Source organism: Procambarus clarkii, chromosome 21 (genome assembly GCF_040958095.1).
Source record: "Procambarus clarkii isolate CNS0578487 chromosome 21, FALCON_Pclarkii_2.0, whole genome shotgun sequence".
NCBI classification, from domain to species: Eukaryota; Metazoa; Arthropoda; class Malacostraca; order Decapoda; family Cambaridae; genus Procambarus; species Procambarus clarkii.
Genome location: NC_091170.1, coordinates 36,878,366 through 36,896,960, shown reverse-complemented (window position 1 = coordinate 36,896,960; position 18,595 = coordinate 36,878,366). Strand labels below are relative to the sequence as shown.

Sequence of the window (18,595 nt, the reverse complement as noted above, 5' to 3'; positions counted from 1 at the left end):
AAGGATGAGGACAGTGTTGGTGAGGGAAAAGGATGTGGACAGTGTTGGTGAGGGAGAAGGATGAGGACAGTGTTGGTGAGGGAGAAGGATGAGGACAGTGTTGGTGAGGGTGAAGGATGAGGACAGTGTTGGTGAGGGTGAAGGATGAGGACAGTGTTGGTGAGGGAGGATGAAGGATGAGGACAGTGTTGGTGAGGGAGGATGAAGGATGAGGACAGTGTTGGTGAGGGAGGATGAAGGATGAGGACAGTGTTGGTGAGGGTGAAGGATGAGGACAGTGTTGGTGAGGGAAAAGGATGAGGACAGTGTTGGTGAGGGTGAAGGATGAGGACAGTGTTGGTGAGGGTGAAGGATGAGGACAGTGTTGGTGAGGGTGAAGGATGAGGACAGTGTTGGTGATGGGGAAGGATGAGGACAGTGTTGGTGAGGGTGAAGGATGAGGACAGTGTTGGTGATGGGGAAGGATGAGGACAGTGTTGGTGAGGGAGAAGGATGAGGACAGTGTTGGTGAGGGTGAAGGATGAGGACAGTGTTGGTGATGGAGAAGGATGAGGACAGTGTTGGTGAGGGAGAAGGATGAGGACAGTGTTGGTGAGGGTGAAGGATGAGGACAGTGTTGGTGAGGGAGAAGGATGAGGACAGTGTTGGTGATGGGGAAGGATGAGGACAATGTTGGTGAGGGAGAAGGATGAGGACAGTGTTGGTGAGGGAGAAGGATGAGGACAGTGTTGGTGAGGGAGAAGGATGAGGACAGTGTTGGTGATGGGGAAGGATGAGGACAGTGTTGGTGAGGGTGAAGGATGAGGACAGTGTTGGTGATGGGGAAGGATGAGGACAGTGTTGGTGAGGGAGAAGGATGAGGACAGTGTTGGTGAGGGTGAAGGATGAGGACAGTGTTGGTGATGGAGAAGGATGAGGACAGTGTTGGTGAGGGAGAAGGATGAGGACAGTGTTGGTGAGGGTGAAGGATGAGGACAGTGTTGGTGAGGGAGAAGGATGAGGACAGTGTTGGTGATGGGGAAGGATGAGGACAATGTTGGTGAGGGAGAAGGATGAGGACAGTGTTGGTGAGGGAGAAGGATGAGGACAGTGTTGGTGAGGGAGAAGGATGAGGACAGTGTTGGTGAGGGTGAAGGATGAGGACAGTGTTGGTGAGGGTGAAGGATGACTACGTGTGTGAGTGGGCTGGGGTAAAATATGTGTGAGGGGTGTTGATTGGTGCCGGTGTGTTAGTGGGGTGGATACATGTGTGTGTGTGTGTGTGTGTGTGTGTGTGTGTGTGTGTGTGTGTGTGTGTGTGTGTGTGTGTGTGTGTGTGTGTGTGTGTGTGGTGCTACATAATGGGCGCCGATGACAGGTGGTGACATTTATTGTCACTCGGAGAATCGATAACTTATCCTGCTGTAACATAATGGTACAGATTTGTATACTGTTGTAACCAGGTCAAAAATGTATCCTTGTGTTAAAGGTTAAGTGTACAAGTTAGGCAACAGTGTAATGGGTACGGGAGAGCTTAACATGCTAGTTGCCTGGGAATGCTTAACGTGCTGGTTGCAAGATATATGAACCGCTAAATATTAATTCAATACGCAAGTTATAGAGTATACAGTAAACATATTTCGCGCCCCTTTAACAATCAAGAGATCACACAAAAGAAGGTCGCAAAGAAAACGATCGTTAACTCTGAGACTAAAAACAACAGAAAAACGCTTAACGATAAACTTGCCAGAACTTTGAACAGAGCTTTGGAGAAGAAAAACGCAGCAAATGCTTAAAGTAACTTGAATAAACTTCGCCCAGCGTCTGACGACCGCAGAATTCGAGGCAAGTTGGAAACATGATTAATTACGTCTAAGAACCTAAATAATGCCTTTTGCAGGGAGACGGGAAGCCTGTAGTTAAGCCCCTCCAACTACTGACCCTCCCCGGGATGCAACCCCACAACAGCTGTCCAACACCTGGGTACCTAATTACTCCTAGGTGAACAGACACATTAGACGAAAGGAAACGTGCCCAACCGTTTCTCTCCTGGCGGGGATTGAACCCAGGTCCCTCGACTGTGAGCCGAGGACGTAAACCACTATGCTACTGGATCCATAAATGATCTGCTTAATACCTGCTTGATGGGGTTCTGGGAGTTCTTCTACTCCCCAAGCCCGGCCCAAGGCCAGGCTCGACTTGTGAGAGTTTGGTCCACCAGGCTGTTGCTTGGAGCGGCCCGCAGGCCCACATACCCACCACAGCCCGGCTGATCCGGAACTTCTCTTAGAAAACAGTCCAGTTTTCTCTTGAAGATGTCCACGGTTGTTCCGGCAATATTTCTTATAGTCGCTGGGAGGACGTTGAACAACCGCGGATCAACATTATAAGACTGGCGTGCGGGCGAGTATTTACAGGATCAACTAATACAATAATTATAATGCTCGTGTCCCATTTCATGTGATCTCCATCTCATGTTGGCCTCCGAATGCATGATAGAGCCAAAGAATCTGCCTTTAAAGCTTTAGTATCGCTGGATTAGGGTTTAAAATAATTATTTTCAACACTGTGTGGCGCAGGTGGAGAAGGTAGAGGGAGGCGGCCTGAGCATCCAGGGGGTGGTCCTCGCCTCACACTGCCACGTCACCCTGTGTGTGTTCGGTGTGTTCTTCATGGTCGCCGGCGTCATCCTCTCCTACGTCAGCTACAGCGTCAATATGGAGGTACGTCACTCACACGTCAAGCAAATGCACGTAGGCTGTAGCTAGCGGTTGGAGAGGCCTCAAAGTAAACATGATCAGTTGTCAGGTAAACATGACCCGCTGTCAGGCTGCCAGGTAAACATGGTCAGCTGTCAGGCAGTCAGGTAAACATGATCAGCTGTCAGGCTGTCAGGTAAACATGATCAGCTGTCAGGCTGCCAGGTAAACATGATCAGCTGTCAGGCTGCCAGGTAAACATGACCAGCTGTCAGGCTGCCAGGTAAACATGGTCAGCTGTCAGGCTGTCAGGTAAACATGGTCAGCTGTCAGGCTGCCAGGTAAACATGATCAGCTGTCAGGCTGCCAGGTAAACATGATCAGCTGTCAGGCTGCCAGGTAAACATGATCAGCTGTCAGGCTGCCAGGTAAACATGACCAGCTGTCAGGCTGCCAGGTAAACATGACCAGCTGTCAGGTAAACATGACCAGCTGTCAGGTAAACATGGTCAGCTTGTCTTTCATAGTTGACTAAATTTCTAACGATAAAAACTGTACGATAAAGGCAGCGAAGCGACGTCTGGAGATCAAAATATCGAAAGGAAGAGACGTTTCTTGACAATAATGTCACTTTAACTATGACAATTTTTGTTTTATCACTCTCCATTGACGTGCTGGTACCTCTGTGAGTACCAGGATAGATCAACCTGTCCTCTTAAAAAGAACGTCACTTTTGGCCGTTTGCCCGTATGGCCGAATATGGACGTAATTTGAAAATGAAAAAATGAAAATAAATTTGGGATTTTTTTTTTCAACAACAGTAAGTTAAGGGTCCTCTGATAGGTTAGGTGGGCAGGAAATTCTCATAAAGTTTCAAAACGTTATGAAAAACGTTAATTTAAAGTGTCCTCTCCTAACCTCTCCGCGTACGCCGGACGACTCAAACAGAAAACGGAACAGTACGTCACTTTTGTGAGTCGATTTCATTTCAAATTACGTCCAAATTTGGCCATAGCGCGCATACGAGCGAAAAGTGACGTTATTTTTAAGAGGACGGGTTTCTCTGTGAGCCTCCTGGCTTAACAGGAGGCAGAAATCATCTACTCCTGTACCCATGTGTGTAAGAAATAAAGGTGGATAAATGTATGGATTTCTAATTGCACGCGCACCACGTTGCAGGCGGGAGACAAGGCAGGCGAGGACCAAGAGGAGAAGATGCAAGAAGACGAGGCCGGAGCGTCGCAGGAGGAGGCGCCAGGAGACCAGCAGGAAGGGGGGAAGACAGGAGAGACACACGAGGTGTCCAGGGTGGTTCAGATGCGCACCATCGGCCCGGTCTTTCTGGCTGTGGGCGTCCTCATGCTCTTTCTCGGCCTCATCCTCTTCGCGCTCGCAAGAAAGGTAATAACACACCAGTTATGTTAGGTAACAGCCTACCTAACCCAACCACTTGGGCTGGACGGTAGAGCGACGGTCTCGCTTCATGCAGGTCTGCGTTCAATCCCCGACCGTCTTCGTGGTTGGGCACCATTCCTACCCCCCCCCCCCCCCCCGTTCAATCCCAATTCCTAATCCTGACCCGTCCCAAGTGTTATAGTCGTAATAGCTTGGCGATTTCTCCTGATAGTTCCCTTCCCCTTCAGTGTCTCATTTGGAATTAGTTTTTCTTCTCAGTTCACTATACGGCTCATCATATTCAAGCTTTCTAAATTGCTGTTTTCGATCTTCCTCAATTAAATCACGAAAACATTCTGCCTTTATATGTCTGTTGATAAAGCTCTTTCCCTAACAACGCTTTACATACTTCTTGAACAAATTGAAATTGAAATAAGTTTATTGAGGTAAAATACACACAAAGGGATGAGACAGCTCAAGCTATTCTCACCCCGTTCAGTACATCGTGTTAATACATACATAGACACACATCATAAACAATAAACATATTACCAAACATTCTGAGAGATAAATATATACATTCCTCCTTTATCTTGAACAAAAGTAAAATACAACTTGAGGCGTTATTACCCTTGGCTACAAACCACCACCACTGCTACCTCTTCCACCCTAACATTGTCGCTAAACCCGTGGTGAACGTGTCGTCAGATCGGGCACGACGAGAAGGCCAAGCAGCGAGCCCTGGCCGACCAGCAGCTGTGTCAGCTGGAGAACAGCTTCAGCTACGCCAACTCCTCCAGCTCCCCCCTGCACACTGCCGCCCCCGCCCCCCACCAGGTGAGTCTTCCATTACGTTTTACTGGCTTCTGCGGGCTCACCATAGCCCGTGCTGCTGGGAACTTTTGTTCCGAGTAGCTAAAACAACTAATTACTCGCTTACATATATGTATGCAACCGGAAAACGAGCTCTTAACAACTGAAATTCGTCATATAATAATTCCTTTGAAGATATTATAATTGCAGACATCCTTTATTCTTGGTTACATAAATTCATAAGCAGAATACAATTTTATTCACTGCCACAACACCACTGTTTACAAATGGCGTCAGCAACAAAAGTCTTTGGCAGAGCACTTATAATTGTTGTTAGCAATTAGTAGCCTAAGGATTAACCATTAATGAGCTGGTTTCTGGAAACCTCTGGTTTCCAACTAAGAACCCAGGGTCGTAACATGTGACTACACTGGTCCCACGGCTTGTACCATACTCACGCCAGCGTCTGTATGGAGTGTATACAACATATGCTGTATACGCGAGCTCACTACTTTCATACAATACATTTGACTTGTACCTCTGACTCCGTAGTATATTCAGATACCGTGTACTACTTCTCGTTCTCGTCCCAACTCTTGCACTGTATTGTGTCAGCCTTGTCAGTGCCTTAAGTTGCACCTATGTTGCCACTATGTAATTTTTTAAGTTTTATTTTAGCCTATCTTCAATTTAACGTCTAGATACCCCGGCCAAGCATGGTGACAAACCTGTATACTGTCAAAAGGCATTTTTGCATATTTAGCCCAAGATGTGGTCTCAGGGAAGTATATACTACACAATTGGTTTTACCTGTCTGTGGCGTCCTGTGATTCCTTGACATTTCTAAAAGTTGTTTTATGTGGGTTCTTCCCAGCAGCCACTTTGGCATGGAAGACGCTGTCAGAAGTGAGACCCTTGCTAGTAGAGCCTGCTGGGTGTGAACGAACCACTCGGCCGCCAACCACGTCCAGGTGGATGTCTCTAGGAAACGTGGCAGTCTAGAAATACACAGTCAGCCAACGTTTCCCTATCCTTTCTAATCTCCATTAAAAGAATTATTTTAAGTTATCGAGCACGATTTCCACTCCCTTAATCGTGTGTCAACTTTCCACCATGAAGCCAAAACGTTCCAAGTGCTCTGGTAATTTTCATAATATCATTCTTTGGCCAACCGCCCGGTGTGTAGTTCAGAGCTGTTAGTTTATCTCCCCTTTGAATATCTCTATTACACTGGCGATTTTCGAACTGTCTCGTGTCTATTATGTTTCGTGCGATGTTCTGTAAAGCTTTTTTTAGTAGCTAATTTAGCTTTTCGCCACATTAATTCAGCTTTCCAAGGCAAAATCTTGCTCAGTTCCACTGCCATGTGTAGCTAACCCGAGTGCCGTTCATCTCTTGTTCTGCAACTACAACGTGCTTAACTACATGTGCAGTGTTTCTGATTTCCTGTCAGCCACCAAAAGCAGGTTTTACAATCTTTTTCCATCTAGTTCACATCATCTCGAATATGTATTTCCCCCTTTCCCTCAGTAGCTGTAATTCTCTAACTTCAATTTTCGTTCTTTCTTGATTCTCGAATAGCTGTTCCTGGCTGTCTTGTTCAGACTATGCGTTTCGTTTGTTCATGTGTATGTACAAGAAACTGAGACCTACATCCATAAGGAATGTTGGCACGTTATGCTATGTGATGTGGCAATGCCCATACGACAGTCTGCCCATAAGGTCTACTCACTATCTGAGATACTATCCAAGTGAGACCGCCCTCGTTTGATATGTGGTAATGGTAATTTACGGCACCACAGCATATACACCCAAGATGCCACGCACTACACAATTTAATTTACTGGAGATTTTAGCTTAACTACACTAAGGAAAAACGCAACTTTTACTTCTTCTAATCTTCTATTAATGAGAGGTTGAGCATCGTCGGTTCACTCCGTCTTTATTTTTATCAGTTCTTGTTCTGTTCTCACATTCTTACCACGTGTTATATACTCGTACTGGCTTATTAGCGCTTGATCCTGGTAATTACCCGACCTTCCCATTACAGCAATACCCGATCCTGTCTGTGCGACGGAACTCGTGGTGGGTGGACCCGGGCATGAAGAAGGCGGGCGGCGTGTTCTCCAACATCGGGACCCACAAGGACACCGTCCTCCATGGACCTTCGCCGCTCAGGTGTGTGTGTAATAACTCTCCGACGGCCTCAAGGCTCTCCTGGCATTACACATAACTAAAATATATATTACAATTATGCTAATGACTCCTGAGGTAGCATGACCAGTAAGATGGACGTAAAATGTAACGCCTATATATGAAACTAAAATTCAAATTTTAGTTTACCAGTGTTAGTAAACGCTGTTTACAGCGACTCTTGAAGGACTTGAGTATTAGTCTCATTATATTTCGGTTTTGGTAGTTTCCTGTGGCAGACGATTAGCCTAACTGATGCTTTAATTAATCACACTAATAAGTCCTTCTTTGTAATATTCTTCCCAAATATAAGAAATTCCAACTCGACATTTTCATTAAACTTATCTAGCTCTCATTCACATTATATTATCCATATTGCAGCAAGATATATTACTAGTCACACTCAAATGCCGTCAGGTTACGACAACTATAGGCCTACATGCTTTCTGTAGCAGTAGTAATAGGCATCCATCAGTCTCAGACGTATACACTTTCTGTATATACTCGAAAATAGCCAAGGATCACTGGCGTATTTGCTCTTATATGCCTAGTGTCCCTAGAAAAAATACACAGCGAATGACAACTAACATAAATCATCTTGTCTTTCTTAACCTCGTCTGGCAGCCTCAATGGTCTATAGGAACTCTTAAGTCTGTGACATAAGTCAGTGCAATATAACCATTCTTGCTAAGCTCTTCCTTTTTATAATTACTTGCCGTGCCTGGTCCAGGGAGAGCGAGTCGCCGCCACCTCTCATCATGACTCCCCTGCCCCTAGAACTGCTCCCAGACGCCTCAGACACATATAATTACAAGGACATCGCCTGCTTCCCTCGTCCCACCAATATGTGAGTACAGTTCAACACTGATACACGTTTGATGAAGCTGCATGTCAATTTAACTCTGATGTTTAACATTATTAGGCTCGCACGCTATTGTAAACTTGATGCTTCGTGTGTTGAACAAGAGTGATGTACTCTTGGAACCAATTTAGGTAGGATACGTCTGGCACGTTTATGAGGTTTTCTCTGATGAGTGCTCACTTATCATGAGCCTGCTGAAAGCAGCGGGAGCTGAATTGTTTAAATGGTATTCCGACATACTGTTACAGCTCATTTACACTAAAATCCTGCGAGTCCCTTCTAATGGTGTTCCAAGGAGATTTGATAATCCCAAAATCAATTTAAGGTGGACAAATATTTCGTTCATTGTAGACGGGAATGTTCCCCGAACATTAGGAGGATAAACCCCGTTCTTTGAAACTTTGTTGGGCATTTAACATTCGACTTTTAATTGGAGTTTATCAGTTTTCTTACACAAACTAAGGGAAAATACCAGGGTGAGGAACCTATTTTACGTTCGACGTTCTTAAGGTCTACCTTAGCGTCTGATTGTCGAGCAACAACATGCTGTACGCTCAAGACTGAACTACCATCGCCAACATTAATCCTTTGTCATGAAGCTGGTTGTTCGTTTCACAAATTCACTATTTCCCTGAGAACTCTATTGGCATCTTTATCCAACCTTACTGTATTGATATCATAAGTTTTGAAATGTGATCATCATAAATATTTACCGTTCCGTGTGAATGTCAGAATTTCTTGAATTGGTTAGGCCTAGTCAAAATAATTGTGGTAGGAGGACGTGACATTTAACACTTTCGCTGATGTAATAGGTTGCGGGCGACTCACGAAAAATTTGAGCTCCTGCTATGAACTTCATTCCAGGTCACAGACCTGGAATGAAGTTCATTCCAGAAAATGTCTAGAAAAAGGTTCAAATCATGGAATATTCAACAAGTCATCTGATCTTCAAAGCTGGCGTCGGACCTTGTAAATGTCGCTGTCAACTGGCAACAAAATCAAATATCAAACACCAGACGGAAGTATTCAAAATGTTATCAACGCTGATTCAACTGTTGGACATTGCACTCACTGGGAAAAATGACCATCTCCGTCAATAGGCACCTCATAATCTATTTCAACGATTTTTGGGACATTAATATTTCGTATATTTTAATAGGTTGTGTACAGAAAATACATAGAACTTAAGCATATTTGAGTCGACTTACAAGCTGGAGGTATAGCAGTTATGTCAATGTTTTCGTCTGCTTTTTGAAACCTCGTTTATCATTATGGATTCTATCTGATTACTATAAATTTTAAAAGATCGTTCTTATTTATTTGAAATGTAAAAAACAAAAGAAAATAAATGCTATTGGAAAAAAGGAACAGAATTTATTTGTTAATGTATCTGGCGACAATTGCGGACATTTTTCTTACTAGAAAGATGATAAAAAAAAAAAAAACTTGCATTTGAACAACAGTTTTTGAGAACAGGCTGAACTGTGTTCGTAATCCCCCTTTAATAAGCCCCTCAATAATATTAATAAACAGGCTTAATTATACGTAAAGAGAATTATTTATCCAGAGGTAATCATAACTATGTATCCCCCACACAGCCCGTCCTCCTAAGGTTACCCAACGTCAAGAAAACGGTTAAATTTATGTGTCCTCTCCTAACCTACCAGAGGACCCAAAACAGAAAACGGAACAGTATGTCAATTTCACGAGCCGCTCCCATTTTCTAGTACGACTATTTGTGGCCTTATGTAACGCATACGAGCGAAATGCAACGTTCTTTGTATGAGGACAGGTTGTTATGCCCAGCAACAGGCACAAGCAGAGTGAAGGTGAGGGCCGATGGCAGCTTTCAGCATTGCAACAGCCAAGTGTTCAAGCCCATATTTTAACTGTTCAATTAGTGTCAACCGTAAATATGAATGACTCTGACATAACATTAATTTGGATGGATAGGAGCTGCCTCGTATAGACAAACAGGCCTTCTGCAGTTTCCTTTATCCTTATATTCTTATATCAATGATTTGTATACAACGCATGTAAAAAGAGTCCAAATACACAATAAGTTTTATTTCATTCACCTGGGTTCTGGGAGACTCGAACCACGTACCCCACGCGTGTGAGGCATTATAGCTCTATCGACTGGGCTATGAGTAGTCTTAAAATGGAAAGGCTTTCCTTATTAAGACTACTAATAGCCCAGTCGATAGAGCTTCTGCCTCACACGCGTGGGGTACGTGATTCGAGTCTCCCAGAGCCGAGGTGAATGAAATGTTTATTTCCACGAAAGTGTGGATGACACTTACAAGTTTTATATTAAGCATACAATGGCGGTTGTCGTCCTTCCAGATGTAAGAGATGACAATAAATAACATTATAAACGTAAGACTTACCAAAATAAAAATTTAACCACAATAAAAACATTTAGTAAATAACGTAGAAAAAATAACAGTTGTACAGAAGTGAGATAAATGTGACACACGAGCCATAATAACGGCCCTGCGGTAGTTCGTGTGGACACTAATGCAACAATTAATAGTCCCCAATAATAAGCCACATTTGACAATTGATCTTTAGGAGTAATTATTTTTCTCCAGTATCGCAAATAATATACAAATCGACACCAAACTATGGGTGTCTATGCTGATGCTGAAAATAGTACATATTTCGCATTTTCTTTGTATAGCACAAGCTATTTTATAGCCCTTGAGCAAAATTTAAACTATTAAAAATAAACTGGACAACTAATAAATATTTTGTTTTCCGAGCTGGTAACGCTCAAAATATTGGCAATAAACACAATTACCAACTTTTCTTTATTGTTGCTGTGGAAACTTATTTCCCTTCTGTTACTACTTTATGTCATGTATCATTTTATACACTAGCAACGGCTTACCTAAATGAACGGTTTAAGACAAGTATTTTCATGATCATCCATAGCACGGTGCGTTCACTGTCTATTATTGATAGTAATTACTATTATTGATAGTAATTACAAAACAGGGCCGGATCTGTTTTTCTGCCTTTAGGACAAAACAGCTAAATGGGCCCCGCCCTCTGGTCAGTGTGGTTATTCAAAGGCTAAAACGCATACATGTAAAATGGTGGGCACCCCCCCCCCCCTGGTGCTGATGGGCCCCTAGGCTATAGCTTACTTGGCCTATCGGGTAATCCGGCCCTGCATCAAAATATGCAAGTTTAAATGTACCGTGATGTACCAGCCATACTGAGAAGCTGTACAAAGTTCAATTTTATTTGCGTTTTAACGTTTTGGTTCTCAAAGACAGAACCCTGGGTTCGGTTAAATACGGAAGCTACGTTACCCGTCTTTCCACCCACATGTATACAGCATGATATCATTGATATGGCAGACCCACATGCAAACAGCATGATACGGCAGACCCAAATGTAAACAACGTTTCGCGGGTGCATTAGGCTACGTCAGTGCAAGAACTGAATACAGGATTGTATTTCCAAACACCGAACGCACACTGTTTAGAATAATGCATAAGCTCTACCACACAGTCCTGAACTCCCCACTGCTGGACACTTCTTAACACCTCTCAGCACACAACACAAAAGTTGTTTAAACTGTATTTAGACGTAAAGACAATGACACACTTGATAGTGGCCCAGGGCGGATCGAAACGTCTCCGTTTCTTCATTTTGTGATGTATGGTTTGGACATCATATATAGGGGTACCACCTCTGGTGCAAGTGTAGGGACCCATAGCCTCGGAGAAGAAAATAAAGAGTGCCCAGAGAAGACCTTGTGGATCCTCACTGCAAGCATTTGAACATGCAGGTTTAAAGGATTGTCTAGTATGAATTTTATACCGGAATGCAATTTTGTTAATTCCTATAAAATACAAATAGAATTCCCATGGAGTCCTTGGGGTCTACGGACGCCCAGTTGGGGCCTACTACGACTACGTTACACAATTCAAATTTGTACTTACAGTAGACTGCGTTGAACTGCCACCCTGGCGAGTGACCACTTGCAAACTCAACACGAACTTCACAAACTCAACACATCACTATATATAGGTACATTAATAATTTGAAGGTCATTTTCTACCGCTCATTCAAGATGTTAATCACTACTACTGTTTACTTGGTTTTCTTAAAAAAAATATTGGCTCTCTAAAGTGATTTATCAATTCGTTGCACTCAATTAAGAAACTTGTAGTTTAAATAAAGATATACAACCAGTGTTGTCGAAAACTTTCACTAAATATATCACAACCTGCCAGTTCTTTCTCTTTACCACGACACCAAATATAGGCGTCTATGAACTTTTGTGTTACAAAACGGTCCGTCACTACAGGTTTACTCCGATTACGGCACGTAAAGTTCCATAGTGAGAACGTTAAAATTATTTCATATTTTACTGGTGGTGGTGGTGTTAGTTTAGGGGCAGCGACGCCAGAGGTGCCGTATGGTGAATACACACACTGATGAGCTAGGGAGCCCCAGGAGTCTCTCAGGGAGGCAAGCACCGCCACCACCCCACAGAGCACTGGGTGGTCAAGGCAAAAATACGGCCATTCATAAACTCGTACCAATACGGGCAAAAAACAGTCTTCCAGTGCCCTCTGACAGCCGCCCACCGTCTGAAGGCACACCAAGATTCGCCAACTCCCGGCACCTCTTGGTCCAGTCAGCGCTGGAACCCGTCACCAAGCCAGAAAACGTTCAAAATGTATTCAAATTTCCTGTGACCCCAGACGATATGTGCACCGGGGGTCGTAACAATCCGGACCGTTTTGAATGCCAAAACCCTGTGGGTAAAACCTGTAGAACGGAACGTGACCCGGTGGCCCCCAGGCGGAACAGACGTCCGGTCGTCGTCAGGTTGAACCGGGAGTGAGGCGGTGGCGGTCAGGTCGTTTCGTCTTTGTTTACACTGCACTCACTACTGATTTAGATTTCGGGAAAGTTATTTTACATTGTGTGGAAGAATTTGTCGTTTCACGAAAGCCGCCGCCATGTCCAACCCTTCCTCAAAATACAAGGCAAATTATTTCCAATCAAGCACTTTAGTTACGTTCAAACCATTATTTAAGTGTTTCGTTCACTCCCCATGTTTGACGAGCGCCTCTCTAAATTATTCACTCACGTGCAATCAAAACAAATTATTGTCAACAAAACCATACCATGTGACCTAACCTTCTTTAGACATAAATATATAATAAAATACTGTTACATTTGAGAATATATTGTGTGATTATACACAATACCAACACCTTAAGAATGCGCGTTTGAGGACGAGGCTACTTAAACGATCATAGCCTGAGGATGGATTGCTCGTCCCAGCTGGAGCCTCTACCATAGATCCATTTGTCAATTTAACGTACTAGGTAACTAATAATGATATTTTCGCGATTTGAGTTTGATGTATATTAAAATTTTGCGCAACAGCGCATATATAAGTTGCTTAACCTAGAGACTGTTTTTGTGAGTGTCCTCGGACCCATTGTTCATGTAATAATTCATTAAATTGTGCAACTATAGCTTATCAATGCAACTTGCTTTGCTAAATGAATTTTGGGGTTCAGTTCCTTAGCCCATTATGTGCCTCTGTAACCTTTTCCACTACCGCCCACAGGATGGGTATGGGGTCCACTCCCACCCACAGGATGGGTATGGGATCCACTACCACCCACAGGATGGCTATGGGGTCCACTACCACCCACAGGATTGATTTGGGCTCCACTATCACCCACAGGATGGGTATGGGGTCCACTACTACCCAAAGGATGGGTATGAGGTCCACTACCACCCACAGGATCGGTATGGGGTCCACTCCCACCCACAGGATGGGTATGGGGTCCACTACCACCCACAGGATGGATATGGGGTCCACTCCCACCCACAGAGTCGGTATGAAGTCCACTCCCACCCACAGGGTCGGTATGGGGTCCACCCCACCCACAGGATGGGTATGGGGTCCACTACCACCCACAGGATGGGTAGGGTGTATAATAAAATGAACTTAACTAAACTATTAAGACAGAATAGGAAACTAAAACGACATTGATTTCAAGATTTTTTCACCTGCTTTGCGAATTAGTCATCTGTACATCCCTTGATATGAAAGCGTACTGCCATCAGAATCTCGATCTTCACGTTCGCGGTCCTTCAGTAACTTTAATCTACACCTCTTTTTTCAAAGTTAATTAGCATATAGCAATACAAATTTATCACTACATGAGGAACAGGATCAGCATACATGTGTTCAAGTCCGAGTGGGAAAACGTTTGGAAGTTGTGAGTCACGACTGTCCTGAGACCGCTCTCGTGTATCATATATAAAAAGCAATTATTGATGACTAAAATAGGACCGAAAATATATATTTAAACATGAACTCAAAATCACTGCAAGACGGCATAGAAATACTTACAAATGTATAAAAGATGGACATTTGCAGATTAATGTTGAAACACTTAAGGTTCTGAGTCTAGAAAATGAGAATCGAATTACCAGACATCAGTTGATATTGCCAAATCTGAATGGGAAATAAAAAAATGGGTTGCCATGATTTGGAGGAATCTTTAGTAACAACAATTAAAGTATAAACGTTCAAATTATGGCAAATAAAATACTGGAGTTCATACCATGAAACGTTAGTAAAGAGATATCTGATGTTTTTCTTCAGCTTTATGATGTTCTTGTTAGGCTCCATCTAGATTAAGTGGTTCAGTTTTAAGCACTATGCTATACAATTGACAAATTCTTTTCGTCGTGTCCAGGGCAGAATGCCAAAGTTAACGACAGGAACTGGGTGCACTAATGAAGAGGGTAGGGAAGTTTTATGTAGTTCTTTAGAAAGGCGAAAAGGGAAAAGGGGGGATGGGGCGTCATGACTAAAATATTAAAATGGATGAAAAAATATAACAAGGTGGATATTAATGATGCGTTAAATATACAAATATAATACTACACAATATATACAAACTGGGTAAACACTGGTTTGGAAACATTTGAAATAGGATTGTAGCTAAATGAAGTAAGTTAATTCACAGGGAAACGCATTAGAGGTCGGGTAGCTGGAATGTTTCAAGCTAAGGTCAAACATATGTATGAAGGGTTAAATATTCCTTTTGCAGTTTCCTTCATTTTTATGATCCCATCAGATGATAATGCATACTTGCTTTTATGTATACTATACTATAAGCCATAAGGTAAGAACATTTTTTAGCTGAGCGGAATATGAGATCGCTCTCAAAAATGTTTCAAATTTAATAATTTAAAAAATTATAGCTAAAAATTTGTCAGTCAACTGTTGAAGGTGATTCGGAATTTTACACGCAATCTACTTGAAAGGTCCAGGGGCCAACAGGACGGACCGAAACGTCGTTACTTCCTATATTTTTAAAGTTGTGGGTTGAGTGTATAATTATCAGCCTCGTTATTATGACTTACCGTCTGCATGATTATGAATTCCATTTATTTTCAGGGGTCCGTTGCCTGTAACCGAACAACAAGTACTTCCGTTGGAAGAAGGTGGTGCCGACCTTACTACTACAGTGGCTTCTCAACCAGAAGGTGGTGACGACCTCACTACCGCCACCGACCATCCCTCGCTCAGCAGCATCCCGGCCGCCTCCTGCACAGATTGGCGCAGTACCACCCCTCTGCTCTCCTGTGCGGAACAGGAGCTGCGTACCGCTGTTCTGGTGCCATCCAGCGCCACCTTACCTCGCACACACGGCACCTCGACAATGCACACATCTTCTAAGCTGCCAGTCATACAAGTAAATGGATTTTGCACTTTGAGAGGCTGATGGAAGAGTATCGTAATGGTTTTACAGGGTAGTGAGAGACGCGGTGATAGTTGAATTGTATGTATGGTGGGTAGTGACAGCATGTAGCGATGGCTCCATGATGTTGCTAGTATGTAGAAAGCGAAATAGATTGTAGATACGAGGAAACTCATGAGAACTTGGAATGATTGGAAACAAATGGGTCCAACCACTTGGAATAGACAGTAGAAAGACGGTCTCTCTTCTTGCAGACCCGCGTTCAGTCCCCAACCATCCAAGTAATTGGGCACCATTCTTTTCCTCCATCCTATCCCATATCATTATCCTCATATCCCTCGCAAGTGATAATATAGTCATAATGGTTTTAGAACTTTCTTCCGATAGTTAACTTTATCTTGAAAACAAATGGATGTGGTGACTAAGCAGTTCAACTGGCGGTCTTGCTTATACATAAAAAAGAAGAATACCCATTTAACGAGGGAAAAAGAATAGGGTATAGAGATGCGTTTCAGAAGGCCTGTGAGAGCTAATGACAGGGCTTAACCCAGCTCCCTTGATGCTAGGAGGCGCGGGGTGGTGGTTCAGGGCAGTTCTCAGTGCACGGAACACCACCAGCGGCACGTCCAGCACGGGAATACAGCTGTCCGTACACGGAGGGAAGTGAATTATCTGAAATTGATCACAAAAAGATATGACCTTAGGTACACAGGCCCAGAGAGACGCAGGGTACTCTGCTCTCCGCTGAACGTGCTTACAAAGCAGTGTACCTGTACATGTACATGTATATAAAGCTGTGTAACTGTAGATGTACATAAAGTCGTGTATCTGTGCATGTACATAAAGCCCGTATGTATACATGTATACATAAAACCGTGTATCTGTACATGTACAGATACAGGTGTCTTAACCTTCTGGTCGTTGACACATGTACTAACAATTATCTTATCGTTGACACAGGTAACGGAGCCGCAGCCTCAGACGCCACCAGTGCCGGTTGTCCTTCCCAGACTCTCCCGGCATTGCTCCACCCGACCTGACAGCCGACCAACCACAGCCGATTTCCCCTCGAGATCAGAGTCTAGATGAAGATAAGCCTCATCTTATCTCCCAACGAGAAAGGATTCCAAACGGCGCTAAGACTCGCCTTTCCTTCCCTCGAGAAAGGATTCCAGACGGCGCTTAAGTCTTTCCCAGTCTTTCTTTCACTCTGAGAAGACCTCCAACAGCCATGTGGCTATGTGGAAAGACATTCCACATAAATATAATTCACTACTTCGCTACAAGAAGAACCTAAAATAAATCTAAACAGTCTTTTCCTTCAAGAAACGATTTCAAATGAAACCAAGATTTCTTTCTCTGCGAAAAACCTTAAAGGAAACTAAACTTTATCTCGCCCTCGAGAAAGAACCTCAAATGAAGTCAACAAATGTCTGCCTTCGAGAAAGGACCTGAGATGAAGTCAAACCTGTTTTACCTCGAGAAACAACCTTAGAAGCAGCTAAGCTTGGCCTTTCTTTCACTTCAAGTTTACCTTCAGAATATTTGACCGCGACCCAGGAAGTTCCAAGCCTTGTGGTAACTACACATACATTCACATATATATATGTAAACACATATATTTATATACGAGTATTCATATTATTTAGGATTTCAAAAATGATTATTTAAAAAAAATGGCAAGATTAAAGGATATTTTGTAATGTAAGAGCTGTGTGTATTATATGCAAAGAAACAAACAAACAAAATGTTGTCGTTGGTGGACCACTGGAAAATTCACCATATTTTATCGTACGGTTTTGATATATATATATATATATCCTGATCTTGATTTGTTATTATTTTACCACAAAGAATATTCGTTAAATCATGCATGTAAATATGAACTAAATATTATATATATATATATATATATATATAATATATATATATATATATATATATATATATATATATATATATATATATATATATATATATATATATATATATATACTGTAAACTCATACACATACGCAGTACAGCAACATACGTGACATGCACAATCGTGAACCAACATACACGTACGCGATACAAACATTCGTACATCATCATCATACACAGTATATCGCACATATATATGTACATATAATAATGAGGTTATCCCCCATTGCCATAACCATTGCTCATTATAGGTGAAGCATCGCACCTCATGCATCACACCCCTCGCGTCAAGCTCTCATCTACATATAAATGTTCATCTACATTATTTTGGAAATATACTCAAATTATAAGAGCTGCCTTGTTTTAATCCTCCGTTTTCTTGTTTACGTCATCACCTTATTTTACCGAAAGAATAAGACATGTCGAGGTCTGTATGAGAGAGAGAGAGAGAGAGAGAGAGAGAGAGAGAGAGAGAGAGAGAGAGAGAGAGAGAGAGAGAGAGAGAGAGAGAGACAGACAGACAGAGAGAGAGAGACAGAGAGAGAGAGACAGAGAGAGAGAGACAGAGAGAGAGAGACAGAGAGAGAGAGACAGAGAGAGAGAGAGAGAGAGAGAGAGAGAGAGAGAGAGAGAGAGAGAGAGAGAGAGAGAGAGAGAGAGAGAGAGAGAGAGAGAGAGAGAGAGAGAGAGAGACAGAGACAGAGACAGAGACAGAGACAGAGACAGAGAGAGAGAGAGAGAGAGAGAGAGAGAGAGAGAGAGAGAGAGAGAGAGAGAGAGAGAGACAGACAGACAGACAGACAGACAGACAGACAGACAGACAGACAGACAGACAGACAGACAGACAGACAGACAGACAGACAGACAGACAGACAGAGACAGACAGACAGAGACAGTCAGTCAGTTTTAGTTAAATTTAATTCTAGTGCACCCCATATCCATCCGGTGAGTGATAATGTACCCCATATGTA

At 42.9% G+C, this 18,595-nt stretch overlaps 1 protein-coding gene across 1 annotated transcript in view; it reads left to right on the top strand.

Moving 5' to 3' along the window:
* The window catches only part of LOC123760614 (uncharacterized), a 22,795-nt gene extending 4,818 nt beyond the window's left edge, over positions 1-17,977 (top strand). The window contains exons 3-9 of the mRNA XM_045746338.2: positions 2,559-2,702; positions 3,858-4,079; positions 4,782-4,910; positions 6,937-7,064; positions 7,810-7,926; positions 15,398-15,695; positions 16,662-17,977. Coding sequence (XP_045602294.1) covers positions 2,559-2,702; positions 3,858-4,079; positions 4,782-4,910; positions 6,937-7,064; positions 7,810-7,926; positions 15,398-15,695; positions 16,662-16,790 — 1,167 coding nt within the window. The 3' untranslated portion in view covers positions 16,791-17,977. The remainder of the gene's footprint in view (positions 1-2,558; positions 2,703-3,857; positions 4,080-4,781; positions 4,911-6,936; positions 7,065-7,809; positions 7,927-15,397; positions 15,696-16,661) is intronic.
* The last annotated feature ends 618 nt before the right edge of the window (positions 17,978-18,595 follow it).